This window comes from Pan troglodytes, chromosome 3, assembly GCF_028858775.2.
Source record: "Pan troglodytes isolate AG18354 chromosome 3, NHGRI_mPanTro3-v2.0_pri, whole genome shotgun sequence".
NCBI lineage: Eukaryota > Metazoa > Chordata > Mammalia > Primates > Hominidae > Pan > Pan troglodytes.
The window spans coordinates 96,004,238-96,030,945 of record NC_072401.2 but is presented as its reverse complement, the minus strand read 5'-3'; the positions used below and the strand labels follow the sequence as shown (position 1 = coordinate 96,030,945).

At 37.1% G+C, this 26,708-nt stretch overlaps 1 protein-coding gene across 14 annotated transcripts in view; it reads right to left on the bottom strand.

Moving 5' to 3' along the window:
• The window catches only part of PDLIM5 (PDZ and LIM domain 5), a 223,790-nt gene that overhangs the window by 44,440 nt on the left and 152,642 nt on the right, over positions 1 to 26,708 (bottom strand). For 9 of the 14 annotated variants that reach the window (XM_009448043.5, XM_009448044.5, XM_009448045.5 and 6 more), the window contains 4 exons: positions 15,817 to 15,936; positions 13,691 to 13,834; positions 12,797 to 12,928; positions 5,808 to 5,995 (listed from right to left, as the gene is read on the bottom strand). In XM_009448043.5, coding sequence (XP_009446318.4) covers positions 5,808 to 5,995; positions 12,797 to 12,928; positions 13,691 to 13,834; positions 15,817 to 15,936 — 584 coding nt within the window. The remainder of the gene's footprint in view (positions 1 to 5,807; positions 5,996 to 12,796; positions 12,929 to 13,690; positions 13,835 to 15,816; positions 15,937 to 26,708) is intronic. The other 5 variants (XM_517349.9, XM_009448048.5, XM_009448051.5 and 2 more) reach the window with 1 other exon arrangement.

Below are 26,708 nucleotides of genomic sequence, written 5' to 3'. Positions count from 1 at the left end.
AAAAAAAAATTCCTATCACAGGGCTTTACAACTGTTACTATTTTTTAATTTCCAAAAATAAATAATGTATTACTAGTTATAGTACTGCTCCTGTTCACGATCTTAATTCTGAAGAGAGTTAAATGCTTCAAGGAGAGTGGAGCTCCCTTCTCCTTAGCAACATGCTTTATTTCTAATAGCAGCCTTTGGCAGACAGTGCTCCCACCTTTTCAATGACTGTTGTGGGAATTTCAAGTTTGGCAGGAGGACAGAACAATATCCTGGCAGATGAATTCTGCATCCTTCAGATCGTATGATGTCCTAAATAAGACAACTGACTTCTCTACCCACTCACTTTCTCGGGGACATTTACTGAGGGCCTATAAACTGTGCCAGGCATTGTTTAGATGCTGTAAAACAGAGATCAGTATGACTTGGTCCCTGTCCTCAAAGGAATCTAAAAACAGTCGTAAAAGACACCTATGTAAACAATTAAAATGAACAGGATGAATGCTATAACAAAGACATTATTGAAATTTTGTAGGAGTATTGAAAAAGAACAGGTAACAAGAGGGCTCAAGAAAGCTTCACAAAGGGGGAACAGCTGGTCTTAAAAGGTAAAGAGAAGTTTGTCAGGAGTAGAAGGGATGGAAAAGCATTTCAAATAAAAGGAGCAGCTTGTACAAAGCAGAAAAGTGTGTGCCAAGGAATGATATGAACTCATGAACTTCAGTGTGAGTGGACTATGGGGAACAGTGTTATAAAATGAAGCTGGAGAAGAAGGTTGGCCTGAGATTGCAAGGGGACCAAAAGTTCTGTTAAGAAGCTAAGCATTTTGACCATGGGCAGCAGACAGCCCCAAACATTTTCAAGCAGGGACATCACATGAGAACCAGTTTTTGGATGGTAACAATGTAAGTTATTAATGCCATCAAGAAAAGGAATAAAGGCATAGAAAGTTAACCTCTGAGTATCCTCTAAGTATCTGCAGCCTAGTTATATCATTTGATTTCACAAGAATGCTATAGGAGAAGCTTTTAAGGTCTTTATTTTAATAGTTAAAGAAATGGAGGCCGGGCTTGGTGGCTTATGCCTGTAATCCCAGCACTTTGGGAGGCCGGGGTGGGTGGGTCACGAGGTCAGGAGATTGAGACCATCCCTGCCAACATGGTGAAACCCCGTCTCTACTAAAAATACAAAAATTAGCTGGGTGTGGTGGCAGGCACCTGTAGTCCCAGCTACTCAGGAGGCTGAGGCAGGAGAATCACTTGAACCTGGGAGGTGGAGGTTGCAGTGAGCTGAGATTGTGCCACTGTACTCCAGCCTGGGCGACAGAGTGAGGGAGGAAGGGAAGGAAGGAGGGAAAGGTGAGAAGGAGGGAGGGAGAGAGGGAGGGAGAGAGGGAAAAGGCTCACAAAAATGCTAACCTTCTGAAATTCATACCTGCAAAGGGCAGGCATTTCTATTTTGGGGGGCCACCACCAGTCAGAAAACTGGCTCAATGAACAACGGGTCCAGATCTATCAAAGCATTGCTTATATTCTAATGAATTATTCATTCTCATTTTGTATATGATTAAACTAAAATTAGAAAACTGATGTGTTCCAACACAGAAAGGCTCTTCATGACTTTATGACTGAATTTGTGAAAAACATTTCATTACATTTGTAAGATAGTAATATTTTATACATACATTTGTATCTAATGAACTAAATTTACCTAAGCTGCTATCCATAATTTAAACAGGAACGCATAAACACATGATGAATCCGCTATCACCTTCTAAATTAAAAGACTTTTTCATTTGCATCAGGAAGCTTTTGAAACTATTTATCTAAGACTAAGAGTACATTCTGAGATGATTTTGTTGTTGTTATTGTCTTTAAACTATGGTATACCATTGTGTAGGGCAGAAGAATTTGAGTGGCTGGGAATTTTGTTTTTATTTTTAAATTTTCCAAAATAGTACAAAATAAGTTAACTTTGCCACAACGTAATAACTGAATAAATGCCTGCTTATAGCACCTGGAGCAAGATAAATAAGAACTCAGTAAATATTTTCAAAATTGAGCTAAGAATTATGATGTAATTCAACTGTGACTTCACAACAGGAAAACATACTTTCTTTTTATAATTTTGCTTTATAATGTTATATAATGTATAATGTTTTATATTGTAGTTTTGCTCATATAAAATTCATTTATATTTTCTAGAAAAAGCATAATGTTTTAAACACTAACCATGTGACTCATTATTATAGTTGCTAATATTGGCCTACTTTGATTATTCTCACAAATTTCATTAGACTTGGAGAAAGCACTCCATCGCCCTCTTGTGGTAATTTTGCTGTACTATATTCGCCAAGAGTTCAAAAAAATGAACTTTTTCTTTCCACTTAAAAGGCAGAGCAGTACTTTAACCATAAGCTTCTGAACTTCCAAAGGCCGTATATAAACATTCTGTCCTCCACTGTCCATATACTTTGTGCCTTCTCTTCAGTTTCTACCTCAGAAATTTAGTCTTTTCGTTGCTTTTTACAAAACATTCTCCTGTTAGCTTCCAATTACCATACCAATAGCATTTTTCTGAAAATTACTTTCTGTATTCAAATGCACAAAATAATTACAGAAAATCTTCATCATCATACATAGACTTTAAATAAATAGAAATAACTCAAAAATGTATGGGGCTGAGCTTAGCATTTTTTCCCCAAAAGAATAGATCATGCTAAGTCAGTTAATAGTCCAGAAATTTCAGAGACTAATAATATTAGACTAAGTGTTTTTTAGTAGTCCAGAAATTTCAGAGACTAATAATATTAGACTAAATGTTTTAAGTTTTTAGAAGTAATGAAAGTCTTTCCTCTAAAATAGTCTAACTCATATGCCATGGCCTGTCCTCTTTCCAACACAATAGAAATACTTCTAGTTTTTTTTTTTTTTTTTTTTTTTTTGAGACAGAGTCTCACTCTGCCACCCAGGCTGGAGTGCAGTGGCACCATCTTGGCTCACTGCAACCTTCGCCTCCTGGGTTCAAGCGATTCTCCTGCCTCAGCCTCCTCAGTAGCTAGGACGATAGATGCCCACCACCACGCCTGGCTAACTTTTATTTTTAGTAGAGACGGGGTTTTACCCATCAGGTGATCTTGATCTCCAGGATGGTCTCGTTCTGCTGACCTCGTGATCCGCCTGCCTCAGCCTCCCAAAGTGCTGGGATTATAGGCGTGAGTCACTGTGCCCAGCCACTTCTAGCTTCTTAGCAAAATCAGTAACATGTTAACACATGCCACTATAAAATAGACTGTATAAATAATGTTTTCTAAAAATAATTTATAAATAAAGGAATTCATTTAGTATCTAATATATTTAAACACTGTGAAAAATACAAAAACAAAGATGGATTCCTAATTAAATTAACTAAAAAATTCACTCTTACAAATCTCAAAAATATTCTTAAAAGAATAATGGGTGATCTTTTTTTTTTGGAGACAAGGTATCTCACTCCTGTTGCCCAGGCTAGAGTGTAGTGGTGCAATCACGGCTCACTGTAGCCTCAACTTCCTGAGCTCAGATGATGCTCCCACCTCATCCTCCCAAGTATCTGGGACTACAGGCGCATGTGCCACCATGTCCGGCTAATATTTTATATTTTTAGTAGAGATGGGGTTTTGCCATGCTGCCCAGGCTGATCTCAAACTCCTGGGCTCAAGTGATCCTCAGGAGCCACCGCACTCAGCTATGATCAATTCTTAAAGCTATCACATTGTGAAAAGTGGCCCCTTGGGTACCCAATCAGCATTCATCTCAAAACTGATGAAGAACGACTAGAAATTAGAGGGCTAGGTGAAGAAGTACATTCTGTACAGAGTGGTAAGAACTTTCAAAAGCATGGTAATATGCCATGTCTTGGAAACTGAAGATGGTTTAGTGCAACCAAGCACAGATTATAAATTGGGTGAAGCAGGAGATGAGGCTGAGAAGTTAGTAGGGGCCAAAGTATAAAAGGTCCTAAATGATTTGTTAAGGAAGGGTGGGATAGTCAAGCATCCACAGCAGAGGAGTAAAGCAGCAAATCAGAGTTTGAGAAAGATCAGCATGATGCCAAGCATGAGAGCTCACACCTGTAATCCCAATGCTTTGGGAAGACAAGGTGGGAGGATCGCTTAAGCTCAGGAGTTCGAGGGCAGCCTGGGCAATATAGTGATATTCCATCTCTACCGGAAACATAATAATAATAATAATTCCCAGCTACTAGGGAAGTTGAAGTGGCATGATCACTTGAGCCTTGGAGGTTGAGGCTACAGTGAGCTATGATTGTGCTACTGCACTTCAGCCTGGGAGACTGGGCAACAGAGTGAGATCCTGTCTCTCTTTTTTTTTTGAGATGGAGTCTCGCTCTGTCGCCCAGGCTGGAGTGCAGGCGCGATCTTGGCTCACTGCAAGCTCCACCTCCCGGGTTCATGCCATTCTCCTGCCTCAGTCTCCCAAGTAGCTGGGACTACAGGCACCTGCCACCATGCCCGGCTAATTTTTTGTGTTTTTAGTAGAGATGGGGTTTCACTGTGTTACCCAGGATGGTCTAGATCTCCTGACCTCGTGATCCGCCGGCCTCGGCCTCCCAGAGTGCTGGGATTACAGGCGTGAGCCACCGCGGAAAAAAAAAAAAAAAGAAAAAAAAGAAAGATCACTTGCTGTAGCATGGAGGTATGGGGGACAGACTGAAGGAGGGGAAAGGAGACAGGGAAATTAGAAGTCATTTGTAATGAAGAGGTCATGAATCAAAGCAATGGCTCTGATGACACAGAGAAGAAATTTGAGAAATAATAAAAAGTAAAACCATTAGATGTTAGTTACTGTGAGAATGTGGGGCGTGGGGTCTAAAAGTCTACATTCTAGCTTTGGTGACTGAGTGGATGTGCAATTCCCAGAGATAGGAAATGGTTATTTTCAGACATACTGGATTTGAGGTGCCACCAGGAGATGGCAAATAGATCACTTAGTTGGAGAGAAAGATCTGTAAATTATCGATAACTAAGTAATGAAAGGAACCTGGATGAGAGATCACCCAGGGAGAGCATAAAGAGTGAGAAGAGATGAAGGCTGAGTCTGAGATTAGCAACATTTAAGTACAGTCCCATTTTCCTGTTAAAAGGGGTACTTTTTTTTACATAATCATAAACTTTGTTCATGTTGGGAGAAATAGGAAATGATTTAGTCTTTCTTCATTTTGCAGATCAGAAAACTGAGGGTGTCAAAGAGGTTATGTGACTTTATTTAAAGCTGTTAATCTGTAGAAGTCAATGAGAACTCAGGTTTCCAAACTGAGGCCAGGCAGTTCCATCCTGCTGCTCAAATGCTCTTTCTAGTACTGTGTCCTTCTTCCCCTATGCTACATAAACTGTAAGAAAAAGAATTGGAAGATGCTTTCTTCAGTAATTGTTTGATGGCAATAAATGTTTCTGTGGTTGTTATTTGTACATATCATCAAAACTAAAATGTTTTATTTCCAAGGATAACCTTCCAACAATATAGTTGTTATTAAATAAGACCCAAATTTACAATTTAACACATGCTTCCTATTCTGGGAAACAAGGAAATGCCCAATCCTACAATTATGAATAGCAAATGCGACTGTATCAAATACACACAAAGAATGTTTATGAGATGTCTCAGAGAGAAAAATAGCTATAGTTAATCCTGATAGTCCTTTCTAAATCTTAGGTTATTGAGAATGGGTTTTACCAGTGAATTCTACCATATATCCCAGAACACATTTTCATAATGAAACTCATTACGAAAAGCAAGACGCAAGAGATTTCTCTGGGCTACCTCCTTGGTTTGGCCGTTGCCAGCTTGGTGACTTGATGATGCCAGTGGATCCTACAGGCTTGAAGGCAGCTGCAGTTGTGAGGCTGGTCACCCCTGGTCTGCCGGAGGCTGGGCTGTCCGGGCTCTCGGGCATGCTCTGTGTGGAAGCTACCGAGGAAGCCAACTGCGGAGAAGCCTCCTGAGAGTTACTGTAAAGGAAATAAAGAAACATCTTTGGTGAAGTGGTAGCAACGTAACTCAGCAATAATCCTTTCTTTTCAAAATCCATTAATCAATCAAATTCCATTGATTAATCAATTCTTTAGAAAAGAAAATCTTTGAAGTCATGACTGAGGGATTGCCTCTCTTTAAAACAGAAAAAAAAGAAAAAGGAGTCAGATTGCATTTGTTTCATACTTTGAAAATTCTTTCTAAAAGGTCTACCATGAGAAATTAGGCTACTGAAAATTTACACAGTTAATCATTTTAAATGATAAAAGTCTCCCTGACACCTCAGCCCTTACCAGTTACTCTTTTTCTTCTTCTACTTTTTTTTTTTTTTTTTTTTGAAGACACAGGGGTCTCACTACGCTCCTCAGGCTGGTCTTGAACTCCTGGCCTCAAGCAATCATCCCACTTCTGTTTCCAAAAGCACTGGGATTACAGGTGTGAGCCATCATTCCCAGCCCAGTTACTCCTTCTACTCACATACTCACTCATTCATAAATATTTAAGCACCTACTATATGCCAAACGTTGGTTGTGCTATGCACTGGCCACAAAACAATAAACAAGAAACAACCCTTGCCTAACAGAACACCCAGTGTTATGCATTCATAATAAAGGGAAAAAAGAGACAAGACTGCCATTACCTTCTCTCAACCAGAGTTACCTGTTTAAACAGCAGGTCTTATCTATGCTACTTCCAGTTTGGTTTTGAAGATCATATGGCCTTTATTACCAAGTCATTTGTGATTTATAATTACATATAACATCATTTCCAAAAAAAAATAATAATTCTAGGTAGCCCAAATTATAAAATATATGCTTTGGTATGATATAATACTATAGCAGTGGTTACTTCTTTCAAGTAAAGTATAATAACAATTCTTAAAAGTAATACTTTCAGGCTGGGTGCAGTGGCACATGCCTGTAATCCCAGCACTTTGGGAGGCCGAGGCTGGCAGATCACCTGAGGTCAGGAGTTCGAGAATCATTTCCTCCAGACTTGGTCCCATGCACCTTTTTCCTTTGCTAATCTTGCTCTGTATTCTTTTGCTATAATAAATCTTAGTCATGAGTGCAACTATATACTAATCCTGTAAGTCCTTCTATCGAAACAATAAACCTAGGAGTGGTCTTGGGGCATCTCTGACACTAAACAGTTTTGAAAAACCATAAGAATGATTTTCTTGAAATATTGCTCCCTATTCTTGTTCTCTCAAATGCAAGTGTCATAGAGCCATCAGCTTTGATTATTTTTGATCAGTTTAACTTAAAAAACTAAAACCTGCTTGATGATAAAACACGCTATACAATAAAAAACTTTAAGCACTTTAATAATCTTTATCATAAATAAAAAGTCAAAGACTGCCTCCCTCATGGGAATATTGAACACAATTATCAGTAAAGGCAACACAACAAAAAGCATTAATGGGATCAGGGTTTGAAATTACAGTATAGTGGTTATGAGCATCTTTTAAAAGCACTGTGGTGGACAAATTATTTTACATCTCTAAGCCTCAGTTACCTGTACTTTAAGTGTACCGAGTAACATTTTGCTCATAAGATTTCTATGAGGCTTAAATAAGATAATTATGTATAAAGTGCTTAGCATACTCTAAGGCACAGAATATAACCTTAACATATTAAAAGGATAATTACATAATTACCGTATTCAAATAATAAAAGTAAGCCTTACTTTCAACATTTTCACTCATTACAAATAAATGATTTTTGAAATACTTATATAGAGGTCATTTTCATTCTGGGATTAAATTACCTTTGCGGATTTGATTTTTAAAACTAATTAATAATGTATATAATCACGGTTCTAAGAAAAAAAATCATGACCAAGCAATGCTAGGAATTATAGATGAAATAAAAATATATAGTCTGGAAATAACAAAACCCAATCCATCACCATTTAATGTGTAGTCATCTGAAAGAATCAAAATTTAATTCCAGGAGAGCTGCCAGACAAACTGACTTAAAAGAGAGGAATTCGGTGTCAAGCTTAATACAGTTTGGGTGAAGGAACTGGTAATAGTAGCCCAGGTTATGAAAAAACCTAGAGAAGCATGACAGCCATCCTCAAACGTCTGACATGCAGATTCACTCTATGTGACTACATTGTTTGCCTAATTTCAAGGAGTGAAATCTACAGTGAGATGGATTTGCTTCAATAAAAGGTGATTCCTAATATAAAAAAATCCTCCAAAGGAAAAAAATCTGTTCCTAACGAGGCTTTTTGTGAGAGCCCTGTCACCAGAAGCCACTTAAGCAGAGGATGGAATGCTGCACAACGAATTTAGCCATTTAGCCTGTGGAAGGCTCAGTTATATTTCAGAATGACATACAAAGCCTTCTAAGATAAAGCTACAATCTACCAGTCTAATCTTATCTCCTATCACTATGCTATACAAACTATATTCTGGCCACCCCTACTGTCGTCCACAATTCTACTTTTTTTTCCAGATTCTATATATGAGGTACCTCTTCCTACTCTCTCTCTGCACCCATCCACATCTTATCCATAATTAATAATAATAGAAGTAAATATAATAACGCATCATGCACTGTGTTCAAATTAACATACATTATTTTGTTTAATTATTCAAACCTCCAGCAGTAGAGACACTCTTTTTAATTCAGGACATTTGTTAACTGCATGGCATATAATTTTATGCTGATTTGTAATAGCTGTTTTAAAATTACTATTAATAGTCACTTCTTTATGCATCTTGTCTCCTCCACTTCATTATAAACTACCTGAGGTTGGGGACTTTACTGTGACTGTGGGTAAATTATTTAAACTTGGTAAATTTCCTCACCTGTAAAATGGTATAAAAATACTACCTTTATCCCAAGATTACTGTTAAGAATTAAATAAGATATGAGATAATACATGCAAATTACTTAGCACAGTGCCCAGCAGGGAGTATATGCTCAGGAAATAAAAAGGATTCTTACTTCTACATCCTGTAATATCTGGTCTGGTGATAATAAAATTAGCAATAAGTACATTTACTAAATAAGCATCCTTCATCTGCGCTAAGAATTTTGCTTCTAAATGTACTGTGGATCACTTGGGTGCAGGGTATTGACCCCAGACAAAATCTTGCTTCCTCGGTTCAGTTTTAAAAACACACAATACTTCTTAAAGTTCCCACAGAATAAGTATCATATAAGCTAAAGAAATTTCAATTTTTGATTGTACCTTTTGTACACAGGTTTGTATACATTCTCTCTCAGAGGCCTAAGATGTTTAAATCTTAAACAGTACTCTTTAGCTACAAAGGGCTTGGAGTAGACTATAAAGAATTCATAGAAATCTAAGTTATTACCAAGGCAGTTTTTCCATTTATGCTTAAATCCAGAATTGATCTGAAGTTCAATTTTCTCTGAGGATAAAATTTAATTGAACCATTTAATGTTGTAATGGAAGAATATTAGGGTTTATCTAGACAATCATATATCTGAATATTTGATGCCCAATCCTCTAAAAATCTAACATTTTTTCCCTAATTTTAACTATTAGCTACTATTTAAAGAGAACACATAAACATTTGGTATTGGCTGGGCACAGTAGTTCATGCCTGTAATCCCAGCACTTTAGGAGACCAAGGCAGAAGGACTGCTTGAGCCCAGGAGTTCAAGACCAGCCTGGGCAACACGGCAAGACCTTGTCTCTGTAAAAAAACAAACATTGTACTAAAGATGAAAGGATTGGCTGGGCGCGGTGGCTCATGCCTGTAATCCCAGCACTTTGGGAGGCCAAGGTGGGCGGATCACGAGGTCAAGAGATGGAGACCATCCTGGACAATATGGTGAAACCCCGTCTCTACTAAAAATACAAAAATTAGCTGGGTGTGGTGGTGCATGCCTGAAGTCCCAGCTACTCGGGAGGCTGAGGCAGGAGAATCACTTGAACCCGTGAGGCGGAGGTTGCAGTGAACTGAGATCGCACCACTGCACTCCAGCCTGGCGAAAGAGCAAGACTCCGTCTCAAAAAAAAAAAAAAAAAAAAAGGATTAAAAGTCACTGGCCATATTATTTTATATGTAGGAATAAAATATTATCAATAATCACTAGCAAGAAACTTCTAATGATTAATGTATTAATATAGTATAGCATTGTTACTTAAATTAGATTGCTATTTTATTTCTGAACTAATGATTCAAATATATTTTTTCTAAATTTAAATTATTTAAGGTGTAACTAAATCCTAAATAAAATTTAAATGTTTTCTAAATAATTCTAATGAGGAAATTGGTGTAAATCCATAAATACCCTTGGCTGATACCACAGATACTGCTATTAAAATATGGTTATTTTCACTAATCTACCAAATAAACAGGGACTGAAATGAAATAATAGATTGATATGACTTCTATCTTAAGAATACCAAGGTTTTTGTTTCATTTTTTCAAAAACTGAAAATAGAGACAAGTACACTAATAGAGCAAAAGTTTATTTTCAAGATGGAGCTAATGAGGAAAAACGAAAAGGAAGAAAGTTCACCTCAGTGTCAGCAACCTGATTTATCTTGAGTTTACATTCCTTTCCCACGTTTGTTTAACTGTTACAACAAATAAAGCTCAGATACAGATTAAGAATACTTGGGAATTTTAAGTCCATTTTCAAAGGAAAAACTCTGCTTGAAGAATACTTTTCAGAGTAACTTATTCTAATTACATGTTTAAATTTTTTAAAAGACAACTGTACATCACAGGTTTAATTATCAATGTTTAAGTTAAACAGTTTTTGGCTAAAGTCTTATCAAAAAATGGTATACTAATATACAGATTCTGAAATGGCAGGAAAGGAATATTTCTGGAAAGGCCTTAGTTACGAGCAATTGTTTATTTTATAGAATTCCTCTGTCAGAACGCCTTTAAAAGACCTGGACATGTAGAGAGGGTAATGAGTGTCTTTCCTTCCAGAATTCCATATTTAGAAGAAAATTTTTAATATTTTCCTAAGCAAAATTCTTTAACTTAGAGTTTGTAAACCAAAATTTAAAGTATAATATACTAATATATATTATAATGGAAATATATTTTAATGGAAAAATATATTTTAATGGAAAAAAATAAATAAAAACTATTATACTATATTTATACTTTTAAAGATTACTACCACACAAAAGTAAAAATCAAGATAAAATGTCTCTGACACATTTTATGATTACTGTCATACAAGATAAAATGTATCTGGTCTTTTGGGTACTCCTCTCACTAAGTTAGCAAGGGTCTCCTCAGGAAACCCCAGAATGCCAACTAGACTATCTTTTTAGAAACCATTTCCCTCTCTCAATATCACACTATATTTTGTCTGTGTCCTATTGTTAATAAGAAGCAATGGTGATGACTACTAATACTCGCTCTAGAGGTGGGGCCATAGATAGCACAGTCAGTCCATAAATGCTTGCACACTTTTGCATGTATATGCACGCAGGCACTTTTCTGGAGAGAGGATCTATAGCTCTTACCAGGTCCTAAAAGTGTGGTCTAAGTGTACTCAAGTACTCAAAGTGTACTCTAAGCATGGTCAGTAACCTGCCTCTGTACAATCTCAGCCCTGACAATGAAAGACTTCTGCTCAATGAACACTCACAATATTCTAATATAATTTCAGGTATTGTCTTCTCTTAGAGAAAAATGTACTATGATCTTTCTCCCTTGTTTAAACACCTCCCTTAAAAGTTACCCAGAATAATAGGTAAATATATATATATTTTTTGTTTGTTTGTTTGCTTTTGTTTTTGTTTTTTGAGACAGAGTCTTGCCCTGTCGCCCAGGCTGGAGTGCAATGGCACAATTTCGGCTCACTGCAACTTCTGCCTCCCGGGTTCAAGTGATTCTCCTGCCTCAGCCTCCCGAGTAGCTGGGATTACAGGCACCCACCGCCACACCCGGCTAATTTTTTGTATCTTTAGTAGAGATGGGGTTTCACCACGTTGGCTAGGCTGGTCTTGAACTCCTGACCTCGTGATCCGCCAGCCTTGGCCTCCCAAAATGCTGGGATTACAGGTGTGAGCCACTGCACCTGGCCCAGGTAAATATATTGAAAAATCTCTATAAGAATGGTTAGAATACAAACATCTAATCAATAGACAGCCTAGTTATATCAGGTTTTCACTTTGCCTGATATATGTTGTACACTTTGCCACTGATTTTACGTTCTGTCAAAAATCATTGTATACAGTTATTTCATTGAGATTATATCTTTAGTAAACACTTGTGATAGTTTTATTTTTATATTATGCCTAAAAATTTCTGGCTTAATCCTTAAGCGTAGGAGGAAAATCTATTTTGGTGTTTAGCATTTCCCAAATACAGTGAAAATTAAGTTGCTTTTCCAAGCAAAACCTTCATATTTAACAACTATAATATGTAGCCAATCAAAATTGATCATTATCATTTTCGTTTTTCTAAAAGCTATGTCTTACCAAACATTTGAGGAGTCTAATATAGCTATATCCATGCAATAAAAGACAGAAATTCTACTGCAATTTAAATACTTGCACAATTACTCAGAATTGCACACCAAACATCAAGTATGCTAAGGAAAGATGTCACAAAAGGTTAAAAGGTGAGTTAATAATCATAGGACATACTGTGCTTGTGCATTAGCATGCCATTGACATTACAGTTCATTCAAAATTGGGCACAAATCCCTAGAACTCTAGCATGTTCTCACCTGGCCTGTTAATACAGTGGTGAAGTGTTAGAGAAAGCAGTATGCTTAACAGCAAACCACCACTTGCCATATCTGCTCCCACAGTACCTTGTTTTCTTAACATGGATAGAGCCAGTTGATTTCCTTGAGGACTGCAGATAGGAAAAAGCTAAAGGCTTGGAGACAGGGCTGATGCAAAGTGCATCCAGGAGTGAGTGATATCTTTCAGGAGTGTAGAGCCTGGTAAGCATTTAGAGAGAGTTTTAAGTCAAAAATCACACTACCAATAGCAGACAGTAGTTCTTAAGGTCTGTGATTTGAAACATTTCCTTTACGAGAGAGAGGGTGGGGAGAGAGAGAAAGAAGGAGGGAAGCACAAAGCAGCAAAGGAGGATGAAAGAAGATAAAAAGAAGCACCAAGAGTTTATTCTATCGCTTTACTCATTAATATAACATTGATTAGATTTTCACCAAAATGGTCAAAGCCATCATTTAGAAAGCATTTGAAGCTCTAAAGACTATAGAAATTATCTAAAACCCCCAAACCACGAAAACAAAACCAATTTATTCTTTTTGGGGAAGGACACAATTTTATTTTTTTAGGGGAGAGTAGTCTTCAGATCACCCTTTAAAGGTTGTGGGAGAAGATAAAATCAATAGAAACTTAAAATATTCATTAATACTTTATTGTTTCAAATATAAAACCTGAAAAACGTAAAAACCCAAGGGACAATAAGCACACAACATGTAATAATTCACGCAACTGAGAAATACCATACATAAATGGCAGCAGTGGAGAGATTAAAAGGTGATTTTTAAGAAAAAACCAGTAACAAATACTGTGAGATTTATCCACAACCTAGATAAAATATGCACTACACAATTAAGAGCTCACGATAGAGCTATGATTGCTTCAAAGGGGCATGTTTTCTTTGAGGTGACTTGTAAGACAGTGAAGAGCGCTGAGATCACATCAGACAGACGCTGTACGTGTAGTTCTACCTGGTTTTTGTAGCAATAACAGCAGACACAGTAGCAGCTGCGCTGCTCAGAACTGCAGCACTATATCTAGCAGGAGAAGAGAAGGTAGAAAAGTTCCGAAAACCTTCGAAAGAATCTTCCACATTTCCTGTGGAGCCGCTTAAACTGACAGGTAGGGAAAGAAAAACAGGAGAGGAACAAAAAGGAAAGTGAGAAAGGGTAGCATAATAAATACAAGAGAGCAACCATTCCATATTAATATCTAAGCATTATAAAAGTGTGAAGTGTAAGAAGTGTAATAGGAGTTCAGGCCATTTAGTTTGTGCTCCTACGGTTTCTCTCAGAAGCTAAAAGCTGATGTATAATCCTCCATAAAGCTGATTTTGACATACGAATACTCCTGAATGTATTTAAATTCACTGACTGTATTCCTATTTAAAATGACCTCGTATCACACATTTGAAGACTGACTTGCCAACAACTTAGTAGAAAATAAATCTAAACGTGAAGTCTGAATTTCTATAAGCATAGAAAGAAGGAAAATTGTCTTTTCCCAAAAAGCCTCTATACAATGAGCTTTACCTTAGAGACGATATATACTGACAGCGTGACATTTTAATACGACTTATGTTTTCAGGAGAAGCAGGTACAACGGACTGCTTATCGAGAAGCAGCAATATATATTAACATGAAAAGAGATAATTGTTTAAAATATTGAGAGTAAAGCTATTTAAGGAGGGAAAGTACCTTTGTGAAAATAAACCGATGTTACAGTGAATATGATCAAAACATCACCTTTTCTGCTGAGTTCTATATTTCTATTTTCAGTTAGTTCTGTAAGCATTTTTAAATGCAGGTATAGCATTTTATCTTCAGAACTAATAAGTATTTATTAATTAAAATAATAATTTTCCCTTGGCCTTTTAGAAAAGATCAAATGCCTGGACAGGAATGAACATTCTATAATTATGACTGTAGTGATTTTCAAATTGGTTATTAAGTAAAATAAAAAGAGCGTATAAATGCATAGTGTGAAACTTGTAGTCTCTCTTCTTCATTTATGGGTGCAACTTATCAATGAGCATCATCACTACAGTATGACCACTTTTTTCAATGGCCACCTCCAACACAAAGTAATTATGTGGCAAACTCGACCTCTGGTTAATGTGAGCTTAGATGTCTGAAACTGTGAGGGTTGACATAAGTCTCTTTTTCCTGTCAGAAGAATTTGATAAGTCATTCTTCCAATTTCCATAGGCTATAACTTTACAAAAATGATTAGAAAAAAAATTAAGGAAATAGTTGCAAGCTATGTTTTCAAAATGATACAGAATTAAGTAATTTTTCTTTTGGTCTATCTAAGTCTATCCATTAAATTAAACTGTATGGCTAAGTTTTAACAACTGTTAATGAAAGGTTAGAAAAGAAAACGTCAGGGTCTGGAGAGAGAAAAGAAAGATGTTATCAATGGCAGAGCAGGGTAGGTAACATGAATGTCAAAGGGAAGAATAAAGTTATCATGTGATTCCACTTCTGAGTTTCTGCATTACTCTGCATCTCTGAGACAATGGTTACTATTTGGAGACATAATGGTGAATAATAAGAACTAGAAACTTAGTATATTGAAAAATCACTTAAAAATAAATCAGCTAATTTTTTCTTCTCCAGGAAGAAAAGGAAACGGTAATGAATTTCTTTCATCATATTGCATCACAAATAATAGAAAAGGATTTAGTATCAGCAGAATCTAGTTATATCTCATAAGCAGTTACTTATCTGAGTATCTTTAGAATATGTCTGGGCACCTGGTAACATATTGTGTATGACCTTTACCTGTCTTTGAGGCAAATGCTCTAATTCAGAAAAGGAGACTTATGACAAAGCCAGCAAGTTAACTTTCCAAATCGCAAAGTGAATAAATGAAAGAGATTTCTTGATTCTATATTAGAAGTTATAAACTAAACAAAAATAAAAATATAAAAGCAGTGAGAAGCGCTGTTTTGAGGCTGAGTGCCAAGCTTTCTTGTCTATATGTTAATGATGTCCGTTCTGTAATCAACAATCATTTCTTCTTTTTCAAACAGTTTAGTATATTTAAATTCACTACCAGCTTTGAAATTTAGAAACATCAAGAAGGAAGAGTCTACCTAGAATAAGTAGTTGCTACTTTAGAAAGTGTGGCCACTTGGCTACCAATAGTTAACACCTGAGGAGTTGCAGGAGGGTGAGGTCCACTCTTAGGTAGGTCTTCCAGAGCACTGTCAAACCTAAGTTTTCAGAAGTAAAATATATAAGGCAAAGGAAATATTAATGAAAAGTACAAAAGACATTTATCATCTATACCATCTTTTAAATGTCTATTAGTTCAATTTTGGGAACACTATTGGTTTTCTTTTACTTCACATCTACAAATGGTTAAAACAAAAACCAACACTTCTGCCACCACAAAATATGGGCTGTTTTCCCCCAAAATTCTTTAATATGGCTACTTCTATGTAATAAAATATTACGCTTACAGGGGAAAAGGAGGTGGAAATTCCCATTCACTGACTACGTGTTTTGAATGCTTTAAAAAAACTTAGGCTCCAAGAAGTTAATTAAGTTGCCCAATACCATACATCTAGTAAGGGTCAGGTGGAATTTGGACCAGGTCTGCCTGTATTATTTCCACTATATAATGTTTTCCAGAACATTGTGAGACAGCTACCTAAAAGTGTCCTACAAGAAAGCAACCAAAAGTTTCACGTCAGAATGTTCTGTCTGTAGATCTGAAGTTACATGGATGTTGTGTATCTTGATGTAAACAAACTATTTTATCTGCTCATACAACAGATGGTGGCATGCAATCATAGGGCTTTGAGTATTCTTTACTTTAATTTTCTGATATCTGTATCATTTTTTATATAGAATGCCAGAAGTAAGCTCTAGAAGAACTATTGCCAGGTAAAGAAAAAATGAAGAACTCAATGTTAAGTTCAAAAAAAAGAAAGCACCAAGTATAAAACTTTGGGAAGAAAAATAAAACAGGAAAAATACAAAATTAGCCATAAAAAAAAAAAGTCTGTGGATAAAAAAATAGAATGGTCAGTCATGTTACACTGATTTTCAAATGGATTAAAAAATAGAAAAGGAGAGGTTATATTCCTGTTTTTTATTTCACATTAGTCATACCTTTACCAGAGTGTTGAAAAAACGTAGACAGTTGAAGAAAAATGTCATGATAGAACTAAAACATTAAGAGGTAGAGCAGAAAGGTTAAGAGACTAAGAAATATAAGAACCATAACATGGGTCAGCAAACCACGGCATGCTGGCAATTCAGGCCCTGCCTGTCTTTGTATGGCCTAAGAATAGTTTTCATATTTTTAAATGGTTAATGGTTAAGGAAATCAAAATAACAATACGATGACACACAAAAATTATATAAAATTCAAATTTCAGCATCCATAAATAAGGTTTTATTGGAACTTTATTGGAACATAGCCAGGTTCATTCTTCATATGTCTATGGCTACTTTCATGTGATATAAGAACTGACTAACTGTGACAGACCATATGGCCTGAAAAATCTAGCACATTTCCTATCTGGACCTTTACAGAAAAAAATTTGCTGACCCCTGTCCTAGAAAATAACTTCTCTACACAGCTACCAGAGTGAACTCTGAAAAATACAAATGCGATCATGTCTGTTGCTTAGACCTTCCAGCCCTGCTCTAAGTGATCTTGGGCTACCTGTTCTTCAGCATTATGTCACGAAGCTTGTCCACTCTCTTTGGCTTGCTCCAGTCCACTGGGCCTTCCAACTCTTTTTGAAATAGGCCCTGCTTCTATCCCCCTCCTGGCCTCTGCACAGTCTCCTACTCCTCACTGTCCTCAGCCCTCGCTCTACCACACCCTCACTGGGATAACTCCAAGGCATCCTTCTGGCCTCAGTTTAAATGTCACCTCCTCCCAGAAGCCTCCCTGATTCCCCAAGCCACCTTAGCTGCCCCTGTCATGTGCTGTCATAGCAGTCTGTACTTTTCACTCATATAATTTGTTATTATTATTATACAATTTGTGTCGTTATTTGTTTAAATCCAGACAGTCTCAGTAGACTAGAAGCTCCCTGATACCAATAGTTACTGATATACATGAAGTGTAACAAAGTGCTTACCATAAAGTTAACAAATATTTGTGAAATAAAAGCTTGAAATTTATTTTTTCCAAATAACGAATTCACAATATTTGTAAATTGAAAAGTATTTGTACCTTCTAGAGACTGTGTCACAATTCTGACTAAACAGATTTTTGCCTAAGTGGACACATGATAACTTGAAAGAAATGAATAGTGCTCCCAAAATACCTTTAAATAAATATTTTAATATTAAAAATTTATAAATATTTCAGGAAAAAAGAAAATATGGTTATAAATTATTATCAATATCTACATATTACCACAGGACAGATTAAAAAAAAAAAAGAAAAGGGAGTGAGTTGGAGAAGTTGAGTCTTCCAACATCTCCGTGAAATATGCTGATTGGAAAAAAGCTGAGTGCCATTTGAGAATAAATTTCATATAAATCATGAAATACCTTTGAAGATGATCTCCAAGTCATCTTCCAAGCAAACGCACTTGGGAAGTTTCCCATGTGTTACACATATTGATTATCTCTTCATTGCTTAGCCAAACTCTAAAAACCTGACTTAAGACAAAATCTTAAACTACCTCATTTACTATGGAACAAACATCAGTATCCGTTCTCATTCTGACATTCCCCAGTGTTTACTCCTTTTAGGTTGGAGGAAGCTCTGATTAATAGCATATCTGCAGCAGCCAAATTTTCTGCCTTGTCTTGCTTAAATGAGTTTTCATTTCTCACCAGAGAGGGGTATGAAGGCTTCCTCTTTCCCAGATAAAGTCTTTCCCTTTTGGCTTGCTTTTCTCAGGATACATGAACAAAGAGCTATTCATGCATTGTGTCTATTTCTGCACCATCTCTGCACTTGTTCATTACGGACCCTTGTGAACAATCTGTCCAGCAAATCAGGTGTGAGTTGTCCATCTACTAATTTACCATCCTTACCATCCTGTAGGACCAGTAAGAAGAATTCTTTTTCTATCCTCTAGTCCGGACAACTGCCCAAGAGCAACATTCTAATGCTGTGTACTCCATCTCCTCCCTTAATCTCAGTGGCCTCGATTAATCCATCTCTCCTTCTCTACTGGATGCTTTGAGTCCTCTTTTAAAATGCTGTAGTTTCTCTTAAAAACAACAGACTATCTTTACTTTCTATTTTCCTGTTCCACTTACCAGCCAGACTCTGAAATAACATTATACTCACTTGACTGTCAGTCTTCAGCCATCTCAACTAGACCCCAACCCCCAACACTCTATGAAACTGCATCTTGCTAAGGTCACTGATGACCTTCTTGTGGCTAAATTCAATGGACAATTTGCATTCCTCATTTTAAAAACTGTGGTAAAAAATACATAACATGAAACTTACTATCTTAACGATTTTCAAGTGCACAGTCAGTAGTGTGAAGTACGTTCACATTATAGTGGAAGAGATCTCCACAAGTTTTTCATCTTGCATATTCGAAACTCTATACCCATTGAACAACTACCCCTTCCCCCTCCCCCTAGCCTGTGGTAACCAGCACCATTCTACTGTTTCTATGAAGATGACTACTTTAATTCTTTTTTTGGAGACGGAGCCTCACTCTGTCACCCAGGCTGGAGTACAGTGGCACAATCCCGGCTCACTGCAACCTCCACCTCCCTGGTTCAAACGATTCTCCTGCCTCAGCCTCCTGAATAGCTGGGACTACAGGTACGTGCCACCACGCCTGGCTAATTTTTGTGTTTTTAGTAGAGACGGGGTTTCTCCATGTTGGTCAGGCTGGTCTCGAACTCCCGACCTCCAGTGATCCGCCTGCCTTGGCCTCCCAAAGTGCTGGGATTACAGGCGTGAGCCACCACACCCAGCCCGAAGATAACTACATTAGATACCTCCTAAGCCTGACCCGAAGATGACTACATTAGATACCTCCTATCAGTGGAATCATACAATATTTGTCTTTTTGTGCACATTCCTCATTTTACTTAGTGTCTGGCTCAATTGACTACTGCTTCTCTTTTCCTGTCATCTGTGCCTCAACCCTATTTACCTGCCTGTTTTTAGTAGTATTTCACTGGCTATTCTGTTTCCTGAGAGTTCTCTGTCCTAGGCTTTATTTCTCTGTACTCTGCTATCATTAGTACAGTGACATTACTCTGTCCTGTAGCTTTAACACCACCTAATGTCAAGATTTATATCTAGCCCAGCTGTCTCCTATGAGCAGTAGCCCATATTTTGAATTGCCCTTTAGTTATTAATACCTCTAATATCTCTCTGTCTCAAATCATCTTTCACCATGTCCAAATGACTCTACTTCCAAATTTATATTTTTAATCTATCAGTGGTGTGATGGGTCCCCTACCAGGTTACTTAAGGGTGTTATATTCAATGCTTGAAACTTGAGGGCCAGGCAGTTAGCTAAGGCCATGGTGCCTAGCCGAGAAGCAGGGGTCCCTGAGAATGCGAACATCCTGAGGCATGGCTGGGAATATACCAAGGAAAAAAGTCCCATCACACTCACACACGCGCGCGTGCACACACACATACACGGCAAAGAGCCAGAAAATTAGCTTAAAAGCAGCCTAGAGATGGGAGGCGGTGTGGATCTCTTGGAGCCATACTGCTGCTGTCCAGCAGTGCCCTGTATGTATGTCCTAATAAACTCATCTACTCATCAAGCTGGACTTGTCCGAGTCATTCTCTTGGCAACATCCCAGTTTTCCCAGCTTGCGGAGGGTTGGGGGGGCATTACAGTCCCAAGTTTTTCTCATTACGCCATCCATCTACCCCATTTCTCTGCTACCACCCTCTCTCATCCAGACTATGATAAGCACTAACTTATACTAGTGATTTAAGAACTGTCTAACTGCTCTCTTGCTTCCTCTCTTGCCAAATCCTGCCCCTTCCAGCCCCTGTGTTTTCTGGCATGGTTTAGTATAGCCCATGTGCCTTAAGAAAAAACAACAAAACACATTTTATCAAATCATTCTTTTGATTAAAACCTTGCAACAAATTCCTACTGCAGTTAGGATAATACCCAAAGTGCTTAACATGCTCTACAAAATCCCCAAATGACCTGTTATGATCAACCTCTCAATTATCTTTCCACACCAATTTTCCCTTTATTCACTGAACTCCAGTCACATTAGACTACCTGTACAATGTCTTGAACAAACTAAGTTCTTCCAGGATTCAGGCTCTTGGTCATTAATGATAATATTATTACTTTTACTTTATTTTTTAACTTACACGTAAATCATTTGTTAATAATAAAAGCAAATATTTTTTCATCGCTTAATATGTATCATCATATTTAATCCTTCCAATAATCTTTCAACCCTGGTACTAAAATTATCCTTGGTAATTTACTAAAGTTAGTACTTTGGTATATGGTGGAGCTACCGTACTGGCACCCATGGTTAGAATAACTTCAGTGGAATGAGGAGAACAAAAACCAGGCTGCAGGGGCCTGGTGTGGTGGCTCACACCTGTAATCCCAGCACTTTGGGAGGCCAAGGCGGGTGGATCACCTGAGGTCAGGAGTTCAAGACCAGCCTGGCCCACATGGCAAAACTCCGTCTCTACTAAAAAAAATATAAAAATTAGCTGGGTATGGTGGTGGGTGCCTGTAATCCCAGCTACTTGGGAGGCTGAGGCAGGAGAATCACTTGAACCTGGGAGGCGGAGGTTGCAGTGAGCCAAGATCCTGCCATTGCATTCCAGCCTGGATGAGAGAGCGAAACTCCGTCTCAAAAAGAAACCAGGCTGCAGGATGGTAAAGTTCTCTATCAGTAATAAAATTTCAAAATGTTAATTTGGGTCATCCAGATTTTGATGGAATTATATGCAAACTATGTTCTAAGAAGAAATCTGTCACAAAGGCGAACCTTAAAAAAATCTTAAAAATAATGCAAACATTTTCTTTTACAACATAAAAGTAGCATTTTCAATTAAAATTTTAAATGCTTCCTATTTCTGAATATAAATATGATAAAATGATCAAATAGACTAGTGACTTATTACATACCCACACGACGAGTTTTCAATAAGAGGAAAAATTCACAAACCTTGAAATATACGTTTTATTAAAAGGTAAAGGAGGAAAATGACAATAAATTGTCCTTGGTATTCTACTTCCACAAAGCAAACTTTTATGTAATAATATTGCTAAGCAGAAACTAGAATATATCAGGGTCATAGCTAGATTCTGCCCTTTTGGGGTTCACTGGCATAGCAAAGCTATTTATTTTAGCCAAGGAAACTGCAAGGCATGTGAAAAAAATAAGCATTTTCTGCTGGCTTCCTGACAATAAATATGTTGAGTTTGCTCATTTGTAACTATGATCTCCCTTCTGGAAAACTAAATCAACTAAACCTCAGGTGGGAATTTCTGGTACTCTCAATCATAAGCTATCCATTTATTAATTGATTTTCAATAGTCTTTGTTTCTGTAGCAGCCTGAAAATGTTACTTGAGCCTGCTAATTCTACCTTTATTACATAGATGGCATCTTGAGAATTTAAAAATAAGCAAGTAGAGTTATCCTTGCTTTGCACATGGCAGACAAGGAGGAGTGGATCTTAGAGGCTAAAAGGTTATGAAATAAATTATCAAACATGAAAATACTACCCAAAATGAGGTTGATTTTTTGTAAGAGCAAAGAAGGACTAACTCAAAGAAATCATTTTTCTAGGAGCTTCCCACTTACTTAAGCAAGGAAAAGATAGGCAAACAAAAAGGGATATTGCTGAAAGAATTGGAACTTATTATTTGTTGTTATACAGTGAACGTTTGTGTCCCCCCAGCCCCAAATCATATGTCAAAATCCTAACGCCCTATGTGATAGTATTAGGAGATGAGGCCTCTGGGAGATGATTAGGTCACACAGGCAGAGAGCGCTCATGAAAGGGGTCCCTTATAAGAGATACCTCAGAGAGCTCCCTCTCTCCTACCATATGAGGATACAGTGAGAAGGCATCATCTATGAACTAAGAAGCAGTCCCTCACCAGACACTGAGTGTACAGGTACCTCGATCTTGACTTCCCAGCCTCCAGAACTATGAGAAATAACTGTTTGTTGTTTAAGCCACCCAGTCCATGATATTTTTGTTCTAGCAGCTTGATCTAACTAAGACATTTGTATTAGGGAAAGAATTTCCTCTTTGATGATATTTTCCATTTTCTCACATCTTTCAAACTATGGCTTTATAACTCTTACACATTTCTCTGCTGTTGCCACTCCATAATGGATTTTATCATTATTAAGTGTTCAATACTTAATATTTTGTAAATTCTTTAGTTATCTGGAGTATTCTTTGATCTCTATATAGAAAATGTTCTATAGGGTCTAAAGCCAGGTAAAGAATGAGCATTTTTTATCTATACAAAATGCAAATATAATATGAAGATTTTAACGTGTAATGACAACTTAAAAGTCACTTGGAGCAATCCCCTGATAAAAGCATGACTCCCTCAGTAACTGCAGGGCACTTACCACTAACCTTAGGCCCTCTCACTTTCCATCATCAGTTTCTTCACTGGATCATTCTGATCCATGACTTCAGAGATTTATACTAGTTAGAAATAGCTTCTTATATGTGACAAAAATCTGCCATTTTGTAGTTTTAACATAATCCTAATATTAGAAAAAGAATTTATAAACAATAAAGGTATTTTTCAGATTCGGGATAAAGAGGAGAAAGGCATGTATTATTTAATAAATAGTGTTAAGTCAAGTTACCTGTTTGAAAATATAAAAGAATACGTCTGAATGTGTCCCACTGAACAGCCACCCACAGTGAATCCTTAAAGAGGCCACATGTCTTGAGAAAGCCAGCACAGTACCTCATGCTCCAGTGAGAGTGTCCTGTTGGCATTACAGAACAATAGCCAAGTGGCTACACACTCACTAGCCAAATATTCTAGATCATATGTCCCAAACACACCCATTCAATCACTCATTGCATTCACTCATTCATTCAATAACAAAAAACAATTACTTGAATTCCCACTTTGTGCCAAGCACCTTCACACATCCTATTGTCTACTTTAATTTCCTGCCCTCATGAAGCTTACATTCTAGTATCCATTTTCCTGTAATGGACTCTGAGGATTAATCACATCATGCTTCCCACTTACTCTTGTTTACCTGCCACAACCAGAAGTTCAAATCCCTTGGGTCATCCAGCATCTCCTGGACTCTTATTTCTTCACTGCTTTGTGTATCTCCTAATCTAATCACTTCACCATCTATCACAGCCCTCACAAACCCACGACTGTTTTACTATACCTTCTTTACAGTCTCTTCAAACAGATGTTGCTTTTTCTTTCATATGCCTTATTCTTATAAACCTGGAGATGGAGCAAGTGTCCTCCTCATTACTGTTTTAACTACTATCAGTCATCTTTGATCCTCCAAAATCCCAAGTCCTTGGAGGCTCACTATACCATTCACTATAGGGCCTTCCCACTGTTTGTCTCTACCTCACCCACTGTTTTAGCTCCTGACTGCCTTCCTCTTCACCCCATTCCAACAATCTCTCATGATTATTTCAATAATCATGCACAATCACTGAATAAATAACCTTACTATTGAATTGTTTGATTTCTTCACTTTAATGATACATTCCTCTAAGGCTAAGCCTTACACCTAGAATATATCAGCATGCACTCCAAAATTCATAACCTTTAATTTTTCATCAACAAGTACAACATGTCTGAAATCTAAATTTTAAGGACCCTTTTTTTTTCTCACTCAGTCTGCTATCTCTCGATTCTATTAGCTTTTTTTACTGTACCAAATTGACTCTGACCAATCTCATTAGCTCTTATCAACTGAACTAATTCTTTACAAATTCACTGACTTACCAATTTTCCACTCTCCATTACCCTCCACCTCAATATTTCTATACACCTATCAGCTCTTTGTCTAAAATACATACCTATCCAATGCTCTCCATCTCCACGGCCACTACATTGCTTATCTGAACTATGGGGATACTCATAACAGTCTCCTGCTCCCATTATTTCTCCCTTACAATTAATTTTCCATAGTATTCAGGGTGATCTGTTAAAAATATACATCAGATGTTACTCCTATGACTATAGTCCTATATTGGGCCTCTCATTTAATTAGAAAAATAATCTGAACTCCTTAACACAACCTACAAGGCAGTCAATAATCTGGCCCCTGAGTACTTCACGTAATCTCTTATCATTCTGTCTCTTATTTACTATGCCCCATTCATAATGGCTCTTTTTCAGTTCCCTAAACACACCAACTGATTCCTGTCTCAGGGACTCTGCATTTGCTGTTCCTTCTGCCTGGAGAGGACATCTCCACATCCTCATGACTGACTCTTTCAGGGCACTCACATTTCAGCTCAAATTATTTTCTTTTTCTCTAACTAGAGTCTAATGACCTTACTCTTCCCCTCCCCTCATTATATTCATGTTGTACTATATTACTTTATAGAATATATCATAACCTAAAACTGTATTTTTCCTTATTTTCCTTTTTCATTGCATGTCTGCTCTACTAGACTAAGTTCATAATAGCATCTTCATTTTCCTAGAAACCATAAGTGCCTCATAAACATTTGTTGGACGTATTTATTATATATAATATATGCTAAACATGAGCAGGGGCCACTGCTAATAAGTGAGGCCTGAGACTAAAGGAGAATGTTTAGAGGAAAAGACCCACTTGGATTTAGGCCAAAGAACCAGCCCAGATTATCATCTAATATCAACTACTCATATAACTGCTTCTCACCCAAAGACAGCTTAATTGTCTCAGTGAGTCTTCAGTTGATTTTCTTGGGATTATCTATGTAATTGTCAGAGATTAATGTCAAGGACAAGCATAATATGCCACCAGGTGGGATTTACTAGTGCAGAACAGAACTACTGCTTATCATTTTAGGAGCCATACGACATGACTAACTCTTACTGGGTTTATTTTCTTTTAAAATTCCCACTTCTCCTTTGATATTTAGGTTTGCCAACCTTATTGGTTATTGAACATGTATGCTATATCTCCCTGCTTCATGGTACTCACAAATATGGGCAGCAAGTTGTGGATCTCCTCATCCAAGTCACTAATTAATCCTTTAAACAATATTCTTTGGTTAAACTACTTCAACCTTTTATGCATTTAAAAACATACTTATCAACCTCATTTCATTATTAAATTCAAAGGAATTTTAAGGGTCTTTCTTTGATCAATTGTTAAAATTAACATCTCCCCCAATCTATCCAAAATGTGTTAAGTTGGATGTGATGTGTTTCTTGAGAACTTATTCTGGGTCTTGGCAATTCTGCCCTCCTCTTCTCAGTGCTCACTAGCCATGCTTTTCAGAATGCCTGCTTGACTTTTTTCCAGATGATCTCAAGTTCAAATTAGTTTATGGTTAGAAGTTAACTTTTTTTTCCTTTTTTGAAAATCAGTACTATATTTTCCTTTTACCACTCTTCTATTTTCTTTCCCATCCAGGATTTGAAACAAACGCAGATAGTACTCAGTGAATCTCATCTGTAAGTCCTCTACATACCCTGAGCGGTAAGTCATTAAGAAAAAGAGTCTAGTGAGAACCATTTAGAATCACTTTCTGTATGGGGGGCTTCAAATCCCTCCAGGATATAAATAAACCTCTGGGTTTTGGTTATTTTTATTTGCTGTCTTTCAACACAGAGCATTTATTAGTTTCACCATCACCCTTGATGACATCACTTCTGTTTTTTACGTATCCCTTGAATAGATGTTATCTGATTGTTTTACCTTTCATATATAAAGGATTTTTGGTTTTACTGTTGGTGGGTGTACTTTTTGTAAACATACCTGTGATGCTGCTCCAACATCCCTGCTAAGAGCTTTGCTGATTTTAACAAGTATGTGATTCCACTGCTGTAAGCCAAGGGTAAACTTGATTCCACCAA